Below are 20,577 nucleotides of genomic sequence, written 5' to 3'. Positions count from 1 at the left end.
TTACAGAGAGGATCATACACGTAAGTTTTCAAGAATCCAAACTAACACAGATCTCTTACCAGGGATGCCATATATACAGATTTATCTGTATTATACAGATTTTTGAGCATCCGTACAGATTTCGTTTTATATGGCATACAGATATTTGAGCTAGAGGAGCTATTTTATTTTTATATGGGATACAGATTTTACACCCAAATTTTGTACGGGATACAGTTTTTTGGAAATAGCGATACAGATTTTTCAAAAAATCATCTGGCATCCCTGTCTCTTACATCGACTGCTTGAAACATCTGATCCCATAATAAGGAATATTGGACTATTTCCGATAAAATAACTATAACATCATAAACGTAGGAGGCGAAATACCTTTTACTTAAACATATGACGAGATAGTAACTGGAAGCAATGTAATTAGTGATGACGTTAATCAATGATATGTGTTAATTATAACAGATAAGTTATATTTTTCAAGTAAACAAATTGCAAACCAATTTTAATCGAATCATTAGAGCTGTTATTTGAACCTTCTGAAAATTAACATTTCTGCAAAGAGTACATGAACACGAAAGATTTTATGAGCATTAGCAAGAGCATTTAACAATATCGGTTATTTTGTAAAAGAGACTTAACGTGTTACTTGGAGAACCACTGTTTATCTGAAAAGAAAACTTAAATTTTATGTGAAAGTCATCTGATGCAGTTCCAAGTGATTCTGTGAAAACGTTTTTGTGTGTTCATGTGGGAAAATCATGTAAGAAAAGCACTGAGTACATTTTTGATAGGTTGATCATTTTACAATGACACATTTTATAATGATAGTCATTTCTAGTATGTGAATTTTCATATACAGGCGAAATCAGGCTAAAACTGGCTATATTTGCAATAGATAAAACTCGTTCCATATTTTCAAATGTGAAAATCCTGGCCTGCGAAAAAGTGCGAAAGTTAACAAATGGGTATGTCAAACATAAGCATTTTTTAAAGTGAAATTTCCAATAACATGATAAATATGAGAGATAGATATATACTTTCTTCGCGAAAGTTACGCGTTTTAATAAGGCAAAACATTTCCTAGAACATTTGGAAATTGTGAAAAATGCATAGAAAAAGTTATAAGCAAAAAGCTGATTTTTAGGGGTGCTTCATAAAAAACGCCTCAAATGTGCATACAAATCAAAAGATAGAAATTTTGTATGTTCGGCAAAGTTGTTTCTAGTAAAATTGTCTACAACTTCTCTGAACAAACATATTTTTTTAGTTTACAAATAAAAAAGATAGCAATCGTTTCTCACTTTTAGGGGGATTGATCACAAAACTGATGTTTCCATAAATTAGGGCTTATTTTATAGAAAAACTTTGCCGAAGACACCAAAGATCAAAAATCATGTTTTCATGGTCAAAACAATTTCGATAACGTTTTTATGCCATCCGCAACAGTGTGCGCTGGAGAAATCCCTCGGGGAATTTTGTGTGTGGTGTTGCTGATGTCAAAGTAGATTAAATAGACATTTGAAAGTAATACAAGCACCCTCGGAATTAATCTTCAATAACAATCAATGATTTCGTATGGACATTTTCACAGCTGAACAAGACATATTTAACAAATTCTCGTAGAAATTTCGGAATGTTATTTTTTGATGAATTTCTGGAGCAATACCGGGATGAAGTATTTGTAACATTTTGAGAAAATTTACATGAGGAGCTTTTTTTAAAAAAGCCCATAGTAAAATATAACAAATTTTGGGAATTCTACTTGGCAAACAAATTATAGACCATTCCTTATTTCAGAAATTCAAAAACTACACTGTGATACGACATGTTTTCACCTGTACTAACTTTTGCATACATAAAATCCCTCTAACTAAAGTATACAACACTATAACACACGTTGCCCAGCTGGAAAATGTCCTCTTATCATGAAATCCATGCTCGTGCCGTCAACACACCGTTCGCACTTAACGCAATCTCATTTCCATATATGCAAAAGTGTGCACTTTCCCTTCATCGCATTCGTCGACCGGAAACCAAATCAAAACCACAAACAGCATCGTCAGCTAATTATTCCCCCTTTTATTCCATATCTCGCTTCTTTCCAGATGATCGGTAGCGTAGGAGGCCGACACATGTCGACCCGGCGGCGTGGTTCGTCGCCGATGGTCCGACTCGGTGGGAGCACTCTAATGGCACAACTGGAACCACCCGACGGCCTAAACACACCGCGGGTCTCACCCCGTCGACGGCGGGCCGTGACGACCAGTGACCACAAAAGCTGTGCTTTAATACAAACAAGACTGAAACTAGGTGACATCATGTGAGTATAAGCTATCTTATGTTGTAGGAAAGCGGGAAAAGCGGGAAACTCGAATGGGAGCGAAAACTGCGTGCGAGAGAGAAAGCTCTTTGGATCGAGCTTGATGTTTGTTGACAAAGCTTTCATTGGTAGCCAACTCTTGGGTTGAGTGGAGCTTTATCCTGGCGAGGGAGAAAGTTTTGGCGGAAGCTTTGGATGGATAATGTGAAATTCTTGAAAAGTAGGTTTTCACATTCATATTGTCACTATTGGTAGACTGTCACGAATGTGGTGAACTAATATGCTCCTTTTTCACCATAAAAATGAATATAGCAGAAGATAAGCATGGAAGCTTTTACTCGCTTTATTATGCCAGTCTTTCAAAAGCACTAAACTAGCTTCAAACATGCGAAGAGTCGTTGTTCGGATGGTTGTGATGGTTTTTCCACTACACAGTGACAGATTTTGGGTCGCTAAAACTACTCCAGCACGTCACAATTTTGAGCTATACCTCAATTGGTCGGCGTTAAGTCAGAGGGGACCAAGTAACAAAGTTTACGAAAATTATTTTTTTAATTTAATTTAATTACTTAAGCTACTAAGAACATTCACCAGATTTGCTTAATGTTACAATTAACGAGAGTTATAGCACAATTTTCTTATGATTGAACTGCGAAAATCGATAATAGTATGCAGTCAGAGTGGATCAAATGCTTGATGTCAAGAGAATTGAAAAAATATGTGTTGGCTAAAATCCAATAATCAAAATAATTTATCATCAAAATATAATACGTTTCCAAATCGTATGACTCCCTAACGCATTTTCTGGTGATTATTGATCAAGAAAGCATGTGAAAATCCATTTTATTATGGTTAATATCGTATTTTACAGATCATCGTGTTGAAGCAAATTGTGACAATTTACGTGCAGGCAGAGTGGACCATGTGTCTCTAAGAAAAATAGTTGAAATTACCTTATTCTCCGTAATCCTTTCAATATCAAAATATGTTTGTTTAGTAGCTGTTGGGCATCTTATTGAAATGTACCAATACCCGTTTCATGAAGAAATTGATTTTACCGGTTATTTGAGAATTGTGTGCTTGGTTCACTCTGTCTGAACATTTTTTTTGGAAAACGCCAGTCCTCTGAATAAATTATTATGAACTGTGGAACTACAATATTTTAAAAACGTACCGAACTATGAAAATACGTTCAGAATTTGTTAGCTATTAAATGTTCAAGTTAAGAATTCTTGAATAGCTCATCAATTGACTACCCTTTATGTGATATTGAACTGTTGTACTTGGTCCACTCTGACTGGACATAAAAATTGAAAATGGTAAGGGTCTGTCCATAAACTACGTAGACACTTAGGGGGGGGGGGGGTCTGATCAAAGTACGCTTCATACAAATTTCAAAAATTTTGTATGAACAAAAGTCTACGAGAGGGGGGGTGTCTCAGATGGCCGAAAAAAGTCTACGTAGTTTATGGACAGTGCCTAATCAACAGTGTAAAAACAGAAATATCAAATTTCAAACTTCCTGCTCACATTATACATCAATCCTATAACCGGTTGTCCTACTTGTGCATTATTTTTTCATCAAATATGTACAAACTTGAGTGTGAACTGTTGTTGGCTGTAGATTTTCCGAAAATCGTTCAGTCAGAGTGGACTAAGTACAACCAATTACTTAGCAATTTCCGGTTTCAAACCTTTTTTTACGTTTTTTTGTACTCAATACAGAGCGATGCTTTGAAGAATAGTTAATAAGATTTATGGCAAAAAATCATGAACATTTGTTGAAAAACTCAAAACTTATAGAGTTGCAAACTTTGAAGTCGTTTTTCTAGAAATTAGGTAAAAGACACATGGTCCTCTCTGACTTAACGCCGACCAATTTATAGGGCAAAATTTTTTTTTTTTTAGTTTTTATTAATGTGTATTTTAACTTAAATGCTAATTCTACACTCAGGGCAAAATGTATGATTTTGGGCTTTTTTCAGTACAAGCCATTAAGCGTGGAAATTACTTTTGGGTACTGAACTTGCATGCAAGTTTTAGAGGCTGACTTGTATGGCGAATATTGTGCCTACAATTAAATGCTTAAAACTATCAAATTTGATTTGGTAAAACGAAATATTTGGCATAAATCGTCAATTTAGACGTTAATTGGCCAATTAATACTTTGATTGCTTTGAAAAATAGTGTCCATGCTTAATGGCTTACAGTCGAAAAAGCGCAAAATCACAAATTTTGCCCTATAAATTAAGGTATAGCTCAACATTCTGACGTGCTGGAGCAAATCTGAGTCCAGATTCAGATTCAGCGGCCCAAAATCTGTCAGAGACACATAAGATTGCTTTTGAGACCAAAAAAAATGTTGCGCTGTGCTATCAATAGCAAACGAGCTTGATTGCTGCAGTTAGCTTTAGGCTGAAATATAGTTGTTGATTGGCGTATGAACAACTTTTTTGTTTACTGATAGATTGAGCTCAATTTTGGCATACATTATACATACATACTCACGATTATTATGTGAAGAAAATGTGGAAATCCATTCACTATAATGTCATAGAGTAGAATAACCATAACAGAGACGATTGCCACAGAGGTAAAGTCTCTCTAATAAAAAAAAAAAACAACCATAATAAAGTGTAAAAAGAAGCCCCGCACGACAGTATGTAATAAATGGATATTGTTTAACCAATGCATAACCAAATGTACACCTGAGAAGTATTTTTGAAATGTTTTTTTTTCTTATTGAAAAAAAATACTCAATACCATTATTTTTTTAAAACTTTGCTAAACTTTAAGGATATCGCACGCTATGTCCAAAGGAAAGTAATATGAAAATTGAAAGTACCTCAAAGTTTATTTGCAAGAACCGTATTTTTGGACCTCTAGATTCAGAATATGTGCGGTTTAAAATATTTTATCTTGAGTTTTTCCCCCATACATTTTTATGTGAGATGAAATTGACCTCAAAGTGACATTTGTCGAATTGAAAAATTATCAAATGTCACAGTGTATTACACTTTAAATACGAATGATCCGATATGGTGATGTTACTCACACCCGCAGCGGCTTCTCGTGCAGCTGCTACTTCCGGAAATTCAAATTTAATGCTTTCCGACACCTGATCCGTTTGGTGATCAACCGCAGTAAAATACAGAAGCCAACAATTGTGAAATGAACAAGCTACCAATTCGTACCACCACAATGTCTGTCAGATTTATGTTCAAAAAGAAACCATACAATCTAGGCAAAACTAAAATAGAGTTAGTTTATTGAATAAAAAAATTACCCAGGTAGTTTGACAGCAATCATTGTCAAATTAGCGTTGTTTATAGTACGCATGGGGTTGGTTCAATTTCACGTTTTGCCACTTTCCAAGCCACTTTCGATTAACATTTTACCAATTACCGATCGTCCCTGAAGTGGTCTTAGACTAGTTTCATGCAAATGGTTAATCAGTTTTTCTAAAAAAATCGCAAATTGACGTAATGCATGTAGGGGTTCAGTTCATTTATGCATTTCGCCAGTTCCGGCGAGGCACTCGAAACTGGTTCCGGAACACTACCGGTAAATGTGGCCTGAGACTATTTTTTTGCTGACCGTTCTTCGCGTTATCGAAGAAGCCGTTATGTGTTGTGGTGCGTGTATGCATTTAGTTCCGTTCTACATTTGACCACTTCCGGCGGGGTACCTGGAACCGGTTTCGGCATACTATTGGTTTTGCAAAGTATGGTCTATGATTTTTTTTCTTGTTAGCCGTTCATCAGGTTACCTACACGGCTAATCGCGTTCGGTAATTTTTACCGAAATCTCAACCGATGGAGTTTTTCCGAAATTCTGTAAAAAATTACAAAATTTCGGTAAAATATTATCGTTTATCTGTCGAACTCTAACGTAGTTCGGTAGTAGTTTACCGATTTTTTTCTATAAAACAAACTTAACGGTTGGGATTTCGGTAAAAAAAAATTTCTTATTGTGTAGAAAGTCACCCATAATAAAAAGACGCGGACACCGTCTTCAGCCAAAGGCTGCACAGACTGAATATGAAACTTAACACTAGACAAAGGACGAACGGAGCATGCACCAGTGGATACGGAGAAGAAACTATTCTCACGAAAAGTTTCATCACCCGGAGCGGGAATCGAACCCTCAACCCTCAGCATGGTGCGATTAGAAGCTTGGTGACCCTAACCGCACGGCTACGAGGCTCTACAATCGGTTGCGGAACACTACCGGTTCTTCCAAACATGGCCGGAAACTTTTTTTGCCAAATCAAGATACCTAAAAATCTCCGATTTGATGTGTTGCATACATGGGTTTGGTCCATTTTTATATTTGGCCATTTCCGGCGGGACACCCGGAACCGGTTCCGGATCATTACCGGTTCAGATATGTTCTGAGCATATTTTCCTGCTTACTGTTCATCAGGTTATCGAAAAAAAAAACGCGTTTTGATATGTCGCATGCATGGCTTAAATTCACTTTTATATTTGGCCACTTCCGTTGAGACACCCGCAGTCGGGTCCGGGACACTACCGGTTCAGATATGGTGTGCGACCATTTTTCTGCTTACCGTTCATCAAGTTAACGAAAATGCCGTAGTTTGATGTGTCGCATGAATGGCTTTGTAGCGTTTTCATATCTGGCCCCTTCCTGGTGTACCGGTCCGAAACACCTAAATGGCAATAACTTCGAAACCGCTGGACCGATCCGAATCATTTTTAATAGGAAAAAATGGGACCAGATTCCGCGTTGAATGAACCGTCGGTCATTAAAATCGGTTGAGGTTTACTAGGTGTAGAATAGGACGCTACAGTGGAGGCCAGTACATGCTTCCATTTAACCGCGTGTAAAGTGTGCGCCAGGGCCCTACATTTTCAATTTCAATTGAAATTTTCAGGCGAAGTTTGTAAACAATGTTTTCAATCGTCAATGGAAACAAGGCACCGTCGTCGTCGCTCAGCCCGACTGTCATCGTCACCGATGAACCGACGCTGCTGCGTCGTCGCAGATGCCACTTTGTTTCGCACTCACAAGCTCACGCACGCTCGTTCGACATCGAATGAATTTCTCTGTTATAACTCAATTAATGAGTGTAACAACCGTCAAATCTTTGTAATGTTAATGTATGCTATGCATATTTTACTGAAATAGTTAATTACCCATAAAAATATTAAACAAACATACATTTTAGACAATTTGAAAATTTCAATTGAATCCCAGTCGGTGTGAAAATGAGCCGCCACCCGTCGTTGCGTCGAAGAAAGTGACAAGAAGGGCGGATGAAGCGAAACGCATGCATGTTGTTTTGAATGTTCCCGTCGTCGGCGTCCGTCCGATGCTGATGGACGCTCGCTTTCAGCGTCATGTTTTGGTTTCGACGACTGTGCGCATATCGCCTCCACTTTAGCAACCTATTTTACATCATATGCGATAGTATGTTGGCTGGGGTGTGACATGTACGCCACAAGCTTTGGCAGGTCCTGAGTTTTGTGCTCGAAATAATTCCTCCAGGTAAAGGGTGATACGGTCAAAATTTGGTCACACATTTTTTCTCATAACTTTAGACTGCGTACACCAAAACAGCTGATTTTTGGACCAGTAATGCTACATTATAAGAAGCTTATACCATAAAATTTTCATCAAAATCGATTAAGTGTTTTTTTTTTTTTTTAATTCCTGTTCGGGTTTGTCACTGCGACCAGTTTTTAGATCTATTGTGACATTACCCGTATCCTTAGTGTAGTGCATGTCGCATTACTCAATTGCCATTGAGGGGCAATAAAGTATCGATTTTGATACAGTTTTTGTTTTGTTTTGTTAGAAAACAAAACAAGAGTACTGATATTGGCCATGCATCGGAAACCTAGCATCACCCTTGTTTTACTGCTAAATTCTCCCCAGGTTTAGGACCCGGGTTTTAACATTAGCAGCAATATCATTCCAATAATGGGACATGTGTTCAGTAATAAGGATTCTAGTATGTTCCTTGCGTACTAGCACTTTCCAGTCTTCGAAGAGTTAGTACATACATGGATCCCTAACCCAATTTGATTTCCTTTGCATTGAGTTTAGCCTCAGATGGTGGGGTTTCTAACTATATGCAAAGTAAAGTTGGTAAACTCAGTTTTATTCAAAAACTGGAAGTCTCCAAACACCAGTAGTAAGGACTAAATACTATAATTCCTTGAATTACCAGAACACATATTCCAAAAATTGAAAAATAGGACGACACTAGATTTCGGTTTGGTAGATCTATCACCGCAACGCAACCCAAAAAGGCGATCTACCCACGCTACGGGCTCCGTTAAAGATCGAGCATCTTTTAAACCCCCTCAACCATTCATCCCTCAGCACGGGTCGCCTGACACCTTGGATTGGGGTTACCTGTTTGGTGGACTTTTACCCCCGGAACAGGTGGTCCGTAGTGCTATTCTAAGCCGGCAGCTACACGGGCAATCGATTAAGTGTTGGTTGATATATAGATAAAACCATCGACCTACCTTTTTAAAATTTTGTACAAAGGCGCTTTTAGTAAATTTTCGAAAATTTAAGGTCAGTAAAGTGATTATAGAACTACCAATACTGCTCCGATTTTTATCAACATTTTACAGTATAATACTATTATGAAAATATGATCTTAGTAAAATTTTGAGCCATTTTGTATGAAACCTTTCAAAGTTGTAGCAGTTTGAATATGAAGAAAACTGACCGGGTGCCACTTAAGCAAATATAACTTTGTAACGACTGGATCAAATTGATTGAATTTTTTACACAACATTTTGATATGCATACTTTACATACAGAAAAATTCTCATTGAAATCGGTTAAGTATATCTGGCTCTATAAATGAAACAGTAAAAATGTGTTCTTATTTGTGCACATAATTTTAAAATTGCAGATCTCAGGGTTCAACAATATCTCCGCAAATACTAAACCGATTTTGATGAAAATTTTATGGTATAAGCTTCTTATAATGTAGCATTACTGGTCCAAAAATCAGCTGTTTTGGTGTACGCAGTCTCAAGTTATGAAACAAATTGTGTGACCATATTTTGACCGTATCACCCTTTATTCTGCCAAGAATTCCTTCAGGAGCTTCTCTGTAAAATCCTCCAGGGATTCTTCCAAGAGTTCCTCCAAAACTTCTTCGGGGAAATCCTCCGAGAATTTCTCCGGGAGTCCCTCCAAGATTTTCTTCAGGAATATTCCCAGGAAGCTCGCTGGTAGTTCCCTCGGGAGTTTTTTAAAAAGTTTCTGCAGGAGTTCCACCGGGAAAACTTTAAGGAATTCCTGGGAGAATTCTTCATGGAATTCTCCCAAGAAGTTCCTCCAAAATTTCTTTTAGGAGATCCTTCAAAAATCCCTCCAAGTAGTTCCAAGTAAGTTCCTCCGTAAGTACGTCCAGTATTCCAGAATTCCTCAAGGAGTTCCTCCAAGATTTCCTCCACGAGTTCCTCCAAGAATTCCACCAGGAGTTCCTCCAGAAATTTTCAAAGAAGTTCCTCCGGGAATTCCTTTAAAATTTCCCCCAGGAATTCCTCCAGATATTCCTCCAGGAACATATTCTATATGTATCTGATAGACAAGTACGATCTTCGGCAAAAATATTCAGGATAACGATCAACGCACAGATTCCATGTTTATAAGTTTGTCCACTGTGTTTATCCGGTGTACTAGTACACCGCATACATACCGAAAATCCTCGAAGAATTTCATCTAAAATTATCCCTAGATCCCTTCATAGATTTCTCAGATATTTCCTTTAAGTAATTCTCCGGTAATTATAAAGGATTTTTTTTCGGGGATAGTATTAGAAATTCTTCTAGGGATATCTGCAGAAGTTCCTCTATGGTTTGTGCCGTAATGGTGTGATGTAATAAGCTTACTGATGTCACCGTTCCCTGTATCATGTAACAGACGCAGGGCATGTGTACGTCTAGTGGATCATGTTAACAATTAAAAAGGAAAGGCAGTAGTCATGGAGCGTGTTTGCGCAATATAAGCCAAAAGTTGCTTGTCCATCAGATGTTGGTTTATTTTCATTCATTGATAGCTAAACTAGATGTTATGATTGAAAGGCACTGTCAAAAAAATACGTAGACTTTCGTTCATACAACATGTTAGCTGTTTATATGGACCGTGAACTTTGGTGAGACCCCGGTTCCCTCCATGAGAGTCCTCGTAGCATATGGACGGGCTCTAAGCTTCTCGAACTAGTAACAAGACTTGATTATTTTAAGCGAGTAGCCTGTGTTCCAGTGTGTTGTGATATCAAAAGAAGTAGGAGGTATAATAGTTTTTCTGTAAAGATCTGTAGAGTATACGCGTGTTATTCTCTTCAAAAGTTGCCAACTTTTCCGTTGTTTTGCGGGGATTTTGCGGGGGGGGGGGGGGGGGGGATTCAGCTCGACTGGATCGTGAACTGTGAGACCCTTGCTTTCACTGGCACAAGAAAAGACTGTTGTTTCACTAAAACTAAACTTAACTACTAATATATTTTGGTTTCGATTCGATTGTTATGCGTCGGGGTCCATTCTAATTACTTCGATAGATTGCGAACTGCTTCGGTCGGAGGTTGAAAGTGGACTCTTGAGTGGTGTCGGTGTCGAGCGCACACAACGTACCGGGATGAATGGGAAGGTTAACTGTTCGCAACGATCGTGGTGACGGTGGAAACTTCCACTCGTCGTTGGCAGCTGACACATAAGGACTTGCTGTACATGCGAGGATCGATCCTTGCGTGCATGTTCATTCACGTGGTCGCTGTTGTAACTGGGTGGGTAGTTGGACGGCGTGGATTGTAGTAGGGAAAACTGAGGCTTGAATATTCGCGTTGGCGCGAACAGAACCGCCTTTCTTTGATTAAAAATGACAAGCGGAACAAAACCAAATTTCAAAATTTTGTCAGCCTATAAAAGGACTGAGAAAATCAGTAGAGTATAAAAAAAAACCAATAAAATTGAAAGTCTCACATTTCACACACTGCCAAACATATACCATGCGTTCGTCTTCCGTGGTTGCATTCATTCATCTCACCTGGCTTGACTACCAATCGCCTTCCAATTGACACCTGTTTGTTCGGCACCGCGCAAAGTTTCCTCCCTACCTGATCTCCAGTACTTACGTACGGTATCGTATTACCCAGGTACTGCCTACACATCAACCACCCAGCCACCCTTCCGCGCGGTAATGCACACACTTCACTTTCATATTGACACATTTTACTGCCGCATTTCCCACGCGAAACCGCCCTGTCCCTTCAAAACACCACCGCATGGTAGTTGCCACCCAACCCCCGGCGTTGGCATCGAGCTCCCCAAAGCTGATTGTTTACATTCGGTGGCGTCCACGTTGTGCACCAACACTGATGGGCTGTTTTCCGGTTGTGTGGGTCAGCCTCACCCACACATCCGCACCAGTTCATCCTCCCCTCGTTTCCCCAGCTGATCCGTGTACGAATAGGATTTTCCTATCGGAACACGCGGTTCATCAGCCACCACCACCCCCACGGGGCGGCAGAGGACGAGCTTCGAGGGCGAAAAACGGCACTTCACTCGAAGGGCCTCATTCACTGTCGAACTTTGCTCTGGTTCAAACGCGCTAGTTGCGAGCTCCGCTGAGCCCATTTTTCGGGGTGTGTGAAGGAAGAAAATCTGTGTCAGCAGGAAGGAACCTTTTTCTGCTGGTGATTTGGGTGGAAATTCGCAGTTTTCCGCGGTGGAATTCGGGTTTCCGTGCTGCGTTGTGGTGCGAACGAGTGAATCGAAGTGTTTTCCGCGCGGAAAAAGTGAAAATCGAAGGAATATTTGCAAAAATATGATCGACCATCAGATCTAATTTAATTAATTTAATTTTGCCTCGATTGGCACGGTCTACGTAGAATTTGGGGTTTTAATTTGGGGTGGTGTTGCTGGGGAGGGTTCAATTCGGTGGTAAATTGTTGGTGAGTGTTGATTCGGGCGAGAATTACCCGAAAATCTGCGAGAAAAGTTCAAGATTGGTGAATGGCTGGAAAATTGTTCAAGTTTGAAAATTAATGAAAAAAATCAGTCAGGAAAAAGTATGCGCTGGTGTTGGTGAGCTGGGTAGCAGAAGCTGTGTACGATTTGTGGCAGGCAGGCAGTTTGCATTGAGTGAAACACGACTTCGTGGGGGTGGAAAGCTGCCGTAGTGCTGTTGTTCTGTGGCCACCCAGTCAGTGCAAGTTCAGTGAGAGTGTGTTCGTGGAAAGCTGAAGTGGTTCATCGAGAACGGTTGCGCCTCTGGTGGCAATTTCCCGTCACTAAGGTTGAGTAATTTTCGCTGGTGGTGTCAAAAGGGATACAATCACTGCTGGTACTTTAGTGCGATAATCGTCGCTGATAATCGCTTCAAAGGGTTCGTAGTGGGCCCTATTCGGTTTTCGCGGGTTTTCATCACTTCCGTACGCGTTTATCGAGTGAATTTGTTCGTTGGATAAGTGTGTAAATTAAGCGGCGGACAGATGAGTATGCTCGGTTTGTTGTAACCAATATGGCCGGGAGGTCATCAGCTTGCAGTGCACATTTGGATATTCTGACGGTGGGTCCTATTTTTATTGTACTTTTTATTAGAATTTATATGTGTTTATGTTGAAAGAAGTGGTGAGAACATGATTCTTGTAGATGACTACGAAAAATTATGCAGTCAAAATGTACATGATACATAACCAGCAGAGAAGCCAGATATACAGATTTTTCTGTATTATACAGATTTTATACATTCTGTAAAGACAAGATACAGAGTACAGAAAAATACATATTTTTGATCTTTTTGGTTTAGAGAGACTTTACCCAGAAGGAACATACGTATTTTTGAAATGTGATACAGGTTTCTCCAGAAAGCATAAAATTTGATGTTATTTTCAATAAGTTTAATGAAAACTTTATAAATTGCTGCTTAAACTTTAAAGAATTTATGAAAATTTGTACAGTTTCACACATGTTTGAGAAAAATAAATAGGGTCTGGGACCATTTGGGCAAGAGCACCTATTTTGGGCACTTGTTGCTATAACTCAGTCAATTTTGAACCGATTGACTTGATTTTTGAAACACAATCAGATACTCACAGTATCTAACCATGTTTAAAAGTTCAAGACAATCGGTTTGAAATTGACTGAGGTATTGCAGCAAGTGCCCAAAATAGGTGCTCCTGTCCAAATGGTCCCAGACCCTACCTGTAAAAAATTAAATGCATAAATAAGTAGTACATTTTTTCTAGTTTCTATTGAAATCTAGAACTCTCGGTGTCTGCTATACCCTCAAATACGGCGATACAGAAAATCTGTATTGATACAGATTTTCGATAAAATAATCTGCATCTCTGATATCCAGTGAACAATACCTTATGTATGTACAATATTGCAAGCAGGCCATTGACAACAAAGGATATTCTTTAGTAATTGTTTTTATTATTTTTTTTATCTGTTTCAACGAGATTATCGAAGTACCTTTTAAATTTAATTTTAATATGTGAACGTTTGCGCTGGGTTTGTCGTAGTACCTACAAGTTAATTTCTATGCAACATTCTAAGCCAAATTCAAATATCTCTTCGTCTATGACACATACTTAACTGAGAGTAGTCAGTCAAGTAACGGATATAAGTTCAATTTCTAAAGGAATCCCTTAGGCAATCCATAGAGGTATTCCAGAAATGAAAATCCTTGGAGAAATTTCTGGCTGAAGTTCCAGTTAAAATTTCTGTGCAATCCCTGGAAGAATTTTCTTAAGTAATTGCTCGAGGAGTTACAGGACAACACGTTACAGGAACTTCTGAAAGAGTTCCATGAATAATTTCTTCAGAAATATCTAGAGGAGCTCCCGGATAAATCCACTGAGTAATTCCTGAATGAAACCCTATTTCAATTTCCGAGAAGTTCCTTAGAGGCATCTCTAGGCAAAGCATTCCTGGATAAATCTCTGAATTAATTTCTAGAAAAATCATGTTGGCAATTCTTTTTGAAATCTCTGAGAAGATTCCGGATAATATTTCTGGAGAAATGCACGGAGGAATTAATAAAAAAAGTTCTGGGGCATTTTCTGAAGGAATCCCTGCAGAAAAGTTTAAGAAATTCTAGCATGAAATCCAAGACAGTTATCAACAGAAATCTCTAGAAGAGTCTTCGCAGCAACTCCGAAAGAAATAACGAGAAAAACTGTTGAAGTTATACTAAGAGACGTTCGTGTAGGAATCCTAAGAGAAACTCCCGGGAAATCCATAGAGGAAGTCATGTTTGAGAAAACTAATAGGTATGGTAGAAACCTATAGTTTTGCCAAACACAGTATGGCTCTATCTTTAAAATATTTATGAGTTAAAGGAGTTTTTCGATTTTGTTCATTGGATTTCACTGTGAGTAACCCAGCAGAGGCTTCTTGAAAGTTTTATATTTGAGTTGGATGACCAGATAATCTAAATATTGATGTCTAGCTTGCGTATTATAGTACGAATTCAGTAAATTAAACATCTGATAAGCTTAGATCTTTATCGATACGCTAGAGGCAATTCGACCATTATAATAATCAAATCTTTTGATTCAACAATCAACCAAGTATACTGTAGCAAACGACTAATCTTTCGAGTTTCAACCAACTAATATCGTAGCTATTCTGCCTCGGGTATGCAAACAGACCGCGGTAGTGATGGCTACAATCTTCTGCATACTTCCAAAGATTTTCTAGGTGACAGTTCCCAATTAGCGATGGTCTCGGCACAACGAATTATCACACCGCCAGATCGGAGCAGTGTAAGAAAATATACCCAGTTCTAGATGCACAATAAAACAAATATACCGTATGTCTAACATGACGTTTTTTTTCTATCTGTATTAACGAGATTTTTAGCTCTAGGCTAGTCTCATCTTAGGACCTACGCTTTATTTCCCTTCCGAAGGAAGAACTCTCATTTTGTGAGTTTGCTGGAAGTGGGATTCGATGCGAGGTCCTCGACATGATAGTCACGTGCTTTAACCATCACACCAGGTCCGCTCCATAACATGGCGTTTGTAATGCTTAACAGTTCGTATTCAGCTTAACTTTGCTTGAGGCTCAAATGAAAATTAGATTTTTCCAAAACGGACAAAGCATATTTTCCCAATCCATAAAATATAAGAATGTCCGATTGTTCGGTTTGTCAATAATGCCAAACAGACCTTCTTACTTTTCGGTTTGTTGGGCATTGTGACGAATTTTTTTTTTTATTATACAAGAATATGCTATTCTCAACTGAATTCTCCTTTTCATTTTTCATGCTTTCCAAAAACTGAAAGATCTGAAAGTTACTGTTTAAGATCAAAATCAGTTCTTTCACACGTTCATTTACAACATGACCGCGTCAAGCCAACACCACTTCATAAGGCCCAAATATCTTAGAAAACATAAAAGTTGATGCTTTTGTTAACTTCCACTTTAAGCAATGAGTTGATTCCGGTCGCGGTCGTGTTTCTTTTTTTTTACTCTAATCCATTTATCAGATCATTTTTAGATATTTGTTTTATGTTCTTCAGCCTAGATCTTTCTAGATATTACTTTGATGCTCTTCTCTACGCTATTTTTTGATATAATTTTTAGTCTTTTATCTTTTATGTCAAATAAACTGATAGGTTATTATGATCTTCAGTACTTCACTGAATAATATCCCATTATGATATTATTTTGATTTTTTCGTCTACCTACACGGGAAGGAATCCCAATATTAATTGCTTGGTGAAAAGCTGGAAACATCCCCAGATAAATCCTCGGTTAAAGCCACGGTGTACTTCTAGGAGAAATTATACAATAAATCTTTGCAGGAATCTTGCAGACATTTCTAAAAAAAAAAACATGCAGCAACACAAGCAATTGTTTTGAGAATATCTTCTGTTATTTATACAGTTTTTTCTTCGAGGATTAACGTCGTGGTGTTTCAAAAACTCTCTCTATCTCGGATCTGCTAAAATCTGAAATTGATTGCCCTCGTTTGTCATCACAGCTAAACTTCATTATTCCTTATCGCAGCCTTCAAACCAGATCCTTCTTTTTTATAAGGATTGCCCGCACTAACTATGCCCACAATGAACCCCTTAATATGTAGTATGGTCCGATTGTTCAATCGATGTTCCTCCGAGTTCGATTTTAATTTATCCCGTTGTGTTCTCCGGAAAAAAATATTCAAGTTCTGTTAGCCTCTTAAGCAATCCATTGTATTTTAGTCATTCATAGGTTAAGTAATGTTTGATATTAATATTAGAAGTAAGAAAAATTGTATCATTTGGAAACTATGTAAAATCTGTTGATACAAAAGATTAGGAGGTTTTGCGCCCATTTGAGGATGGCCTAATGGTTTCTCTACTCAAGTGGGCTTTTCCCTGCTCCTAATAAAGAAAGATGAAGATCTATGTTTCTTGTGAACGGTATAGCAGTTGCCGCTTCTGTGTGTAATACTTATGACACACATGTGATACAAGAATCACTGTACAATTGCGCTTGAAATGAGTGCCATACTTCAAGTTCAAGTCAGTATTGTTAAACATTTCTTGACACTGCGTACCGTTGTACAGGAATCACACTCGTATCACATGTCTGTCCGGGGTATAACGCTCGACGTTCTTCCATGAGACATTTCCATGCTGCGGCATGACCGCTCACGCTGCGTTCTTTTCCTCTAGAATTTGTGTACACTACTCCTTGTTGAACCAATCGTTCCTTCGACTGCTTTTCATGCACCCGGTACTGTTTTCGGCTGTATCATTGACGTCCTAATTGGAATAGGATGCTGATAAAACATTCGAAACTTCGAGATCGGCATTTGGTTTCTTTTTTTTTCTGTATTAACGAGATTTTTAGCCCTAGGCTAGTTCATCTCGGGACCCACGCTTTACATCTCTTCCGAAGGAAGAACTCACATTTTGCGAGTTTCTCGGGAGTGGCGATAGTCAAGTCAAGTAGGGGCATCTGGGGTAATACGCACTGTCGAGGCAAAACGCACCCCCTTTGTTTTTCAGGGATTATCGGTTTTAGAGCTTTGAAACCTTATCAGTCTAATAGAACGTCTTAATAAATGAGCATCTGCGAAATTTTACATATCTGCGTTACGTAATTAGTGAGAAAAATGAATAAAATTGAAAAGCACGATTCTGATGTAATTTTCCCGATCGTTTGTGGAATGATTTGATGGTGAAAACCGACCAAACATCTAATGCTGTTGTGTTTATTCAGTTCATTGAGGGCAATGCTAAGCTTAGGAAAAATAACTTAAACATTAATCTACGTAAATTATATGTTTTAAACTATTTTATTTTTTGCTATTGATTGGGGCAATATGCACTCCATTGGTTGGGGCATAACGCACCTATAGAAAACAAGCTGTAATAATATCTTTGAGTGCTCTGTAAGTAATCGCAAACAAAATTGAGCTATTGTTTGTCTTAAAACCTTGTAAAACATGCATTTTGTCTAAGAAGTAAAAAGATTTCTAAACTCGACGGTGCATCTTGCCCCTTTGTTTGAGTGCACCCTGCCCCATTGTTGTAGTGCATTTTACCCCGAGCAAGGGTGCGTACTGCCCCGCATAAGCATACGAAGCCGTAATGTTAGTCTTTACAAAAAACGTTATTTTCAAGAGCTGAACTGTATTAAGGCTGAAATTTTGTTTGGTTTCTCTTAGAATGAAAGTATATGCAATGAATGCATGCATTAAACCAATAAATTATTGCCTTTTTATATGCATTTGGACGCATCTTCCTTAAGTGGTGCGTATTACCCCAGAATCCCCTATTCTAACTATCACACCAGGTCCGCTCCACTGTTAAGAGTTTTCACACCAAACATTCAAGGATGACTTGATATTATTGCGGATTTTTAGAAAAATTTCCACTCTGCGGTAGCCGCCGAGTTCTACCGTAGCTGTCAAAGTCCTACCGCAGGCTTGAAAATCATCCTATCATTGAAACTGAAGGCCAAATCAAAGCATGCTTACAAGATAAATTGAACTGAAAACCAACAACAAACAATGATCATCGGCGTCGTATCCAAGGCTATCCAAGGCATCGCTAGGGTAGGTCGATGATACCTCAGTGAAAATCAGTAGTCTGACAGCTGCGGTAGCTTTTCGTTGTACCGTAAAACGGAAAGTTTTCTCTAAATTAGCAATATTTCAGCTCAGAAGCATGCCATCAAAAAACAGTGCATGAATGACTTTTACCCTGTAGTTAGCCTAAAAGTAGTAGTTGCCCCTAAAAGTTAGCCGAATAAAGCAGGGATCGCAAACGTATTCCAATGTCGTAACAGAAGAAAAAACCGACTCTCCACGGAGTAAGCGTAATATACTCTCACCCTGAGAGAGAGGAGACAGCTCCCTGCCGGCCCCGATGTTTACATTTCTTCTTCTTACTCCTTTTCACAATTTTGTGTGCCGCACAATGGATTGAAAATTTATATTTGATCAAAAATGGTTTGCATATTGAATTCGCTGCGACAGGGCATAGAAAATAAATGGATTCCTTGCGCTGCACAGTGGGGAAAAACCGACCCAAAAAGGCACCTTATTATTGCGGATGATTGCCATCTTTGAAACCCAACTTTTCGTTTTGGAAAAAGGTCAGGGAATCGAATGGCGATAGTTTCATTCACCGGTTTTTCGGAAATACAAAATAGTTTCAACTGATTGCGGCTAACCAACCATTTTTTTTTTCTAATTTAGAATTTACAGGTGCATACTATGGGGCTTACCTCGGTCTGTGTCATTGACTGAAAGTGTCCATTTTGCCACATTTTTCCCAAAAAATACTGTTTTTTTTTATTTAAAATTGTTTTAATTGATTGCGGCTAATCAACCCATTTTTTTCCTAATGTACAATTTTCAGGTGCATACTATGGAGCACACTTCAGTCTGTGTTATTGACTGAAAGAGCCCATTCTGCCCTATTTTCCCCTAAAATACTGTTTTTCTGGATTAAAAAATAGTTTCAACAGATTGCGGTTAACAAGCCAATTTTTTCCTGAAGTATAATTTACAGGCGCATACTATGGGGCACATTTGTTATGTTTCATTGACTGGAAGTGCCCATTTTGCCCCATTTCCTCTGATAATACTGTTTTTTTTTTCTGGATTAAAAAATAGTTTCAACGGCTAACCAACCAATTTTTTCCTGATTGAGAATTGACGGGTGCATACTATGGGGCACATCTCGGTCTTTTGCCCATTTCGCCCCACTCTTCTCTAAATTACTGTTTTTTGTTTGAAAAATAGTTTAAACGGATTGCGGCCAACTAACCAATTTTTCCTGAGCTTCGGAGCTAACCAGGAAGATGTTTGAAGAGGTTTACGATGAAGTAGGGGAAAATGGGGCAAAATGGGTACTTCCAGTCAATGACCCAGACAAAAATGTGCCCCAAAGTATGCATCCGTCAATTCTACATCAGGAAAAATAGGTTGGTAAGCCACATTAGTTAAAACTATTTTTAAATCCCGAAAAACAGTATTTTTGGGGGAAAATGGGGCAAAATGGGCAAAATTGACCAAGGTGTGCCCCATAGTATGCACTCGTAAATTCTACATCAGGAAAAATTCGTTTTTCTAACCGCAATCCGTTGAAACTATTTTTTTATATGAAAAACTGTATTATCAGAGGAAAATGGGGCGAAATGGGCACTTCCAGTCAATGAAACATAACAAATGTGCCCCATAGTATGCGCCTGTAAATTATACATCAGGAAAAAAATGTTGATTAGCCGCTATCCGTTGAAACTATTTTTTAATCCAGACAAACAGTATTTTTAAGGGATAATAGGGCAAAATGGGCATTTCCAGTCAATAACACAGACTGAAGTGTGCTCCATAGTATGCACCTGTAAATTCTACATAAGGAAAAAAAATGGTTGGTTAGCCGCAATCAGTTGAAACTATTTTGTATTTCCGAAAAACCGAGTTTTTCAGGGAAAAATGGGGCGAAATGGACACTTTTACGCAATTCCGGTGAATGAAACGATCATCATTCGATTCTCTGTCATATTCCCATTCAGAAATATTGGGCTTCAAAGATGGCAATCATTCGCAATAATTAGGTGCCTTTTTGGGTCGGTTTTCCCCACTGTGCGCTGGTTGAGGAAAACTGATCATCATTAATTTAACTTTTTTTAATTACTCTTTTTGATATTTGGCCACTTCACATCATCAATGTGCGTTTTTCTGCTCAGTTCGCGATGACAGTTTGTGACAGGTCCTCCTTGACATTAAGGTGAAACATCAAGAAGCCCATTGGAATTTAC

The 20,577-nt window shown here is 38.5% G+C and overlaps 1 protein-coding gene across 23 annotated transcripts in view; it reads left to right on the top strand.

The window, feature by feature from the left end:
- Nucleotides 1-20,577, top strand: part of LOC115268722 (voltage-dependent calcium channel type A subunit alpha-1) — a 561,442-nt gene that overhangs the window by 293,863 nt on the left and 247,002 nt on the right. For 22 of the 23 annotated variants that reach the window (XR_009998921.1, XR_009998922.1, XR_009998923.1 and 19 more), the window contains exon 4: nucleotides 2,100-2,314. Coding sequence is in view for 17 of the 23 variants with exons in the window: in XM_062858464.1 (XP_062714448.1) it covers nucleotides 2,100-2,314 (215 nt within the window). In the remaining 6 variants the exon portion in view is untranslated. Of the gene's footprint in view, nucleotides 1-2,099; nucleotides 2,315-11,383; nucleotides 12,875-20,577 lie in introns of those variants that run through there. The other variant, XM_029876903.2, reaches the window with a different exon arrangement.

The sequence above is a fragment of the Aedes albopictus genome, chromosome 3 (genome assembly GCF_035046485.1).
Source record: "Aedes albopictus strain Foshan chromosome 3, AalbF5, whole genome shotgun sequence".
In the NCBI taxonomy this organism is placed as follows: Eukaryota; Metazoa; Arthropoda; class Insecta; order Diptera; family Culicidae; genus Aedes; species Aedes albopictus.
The sequence above is the reverse complement of the archived record's forward strand: the minus strand, read 5'-3'. Positions and strand labels throughout refer to the sequence as shown.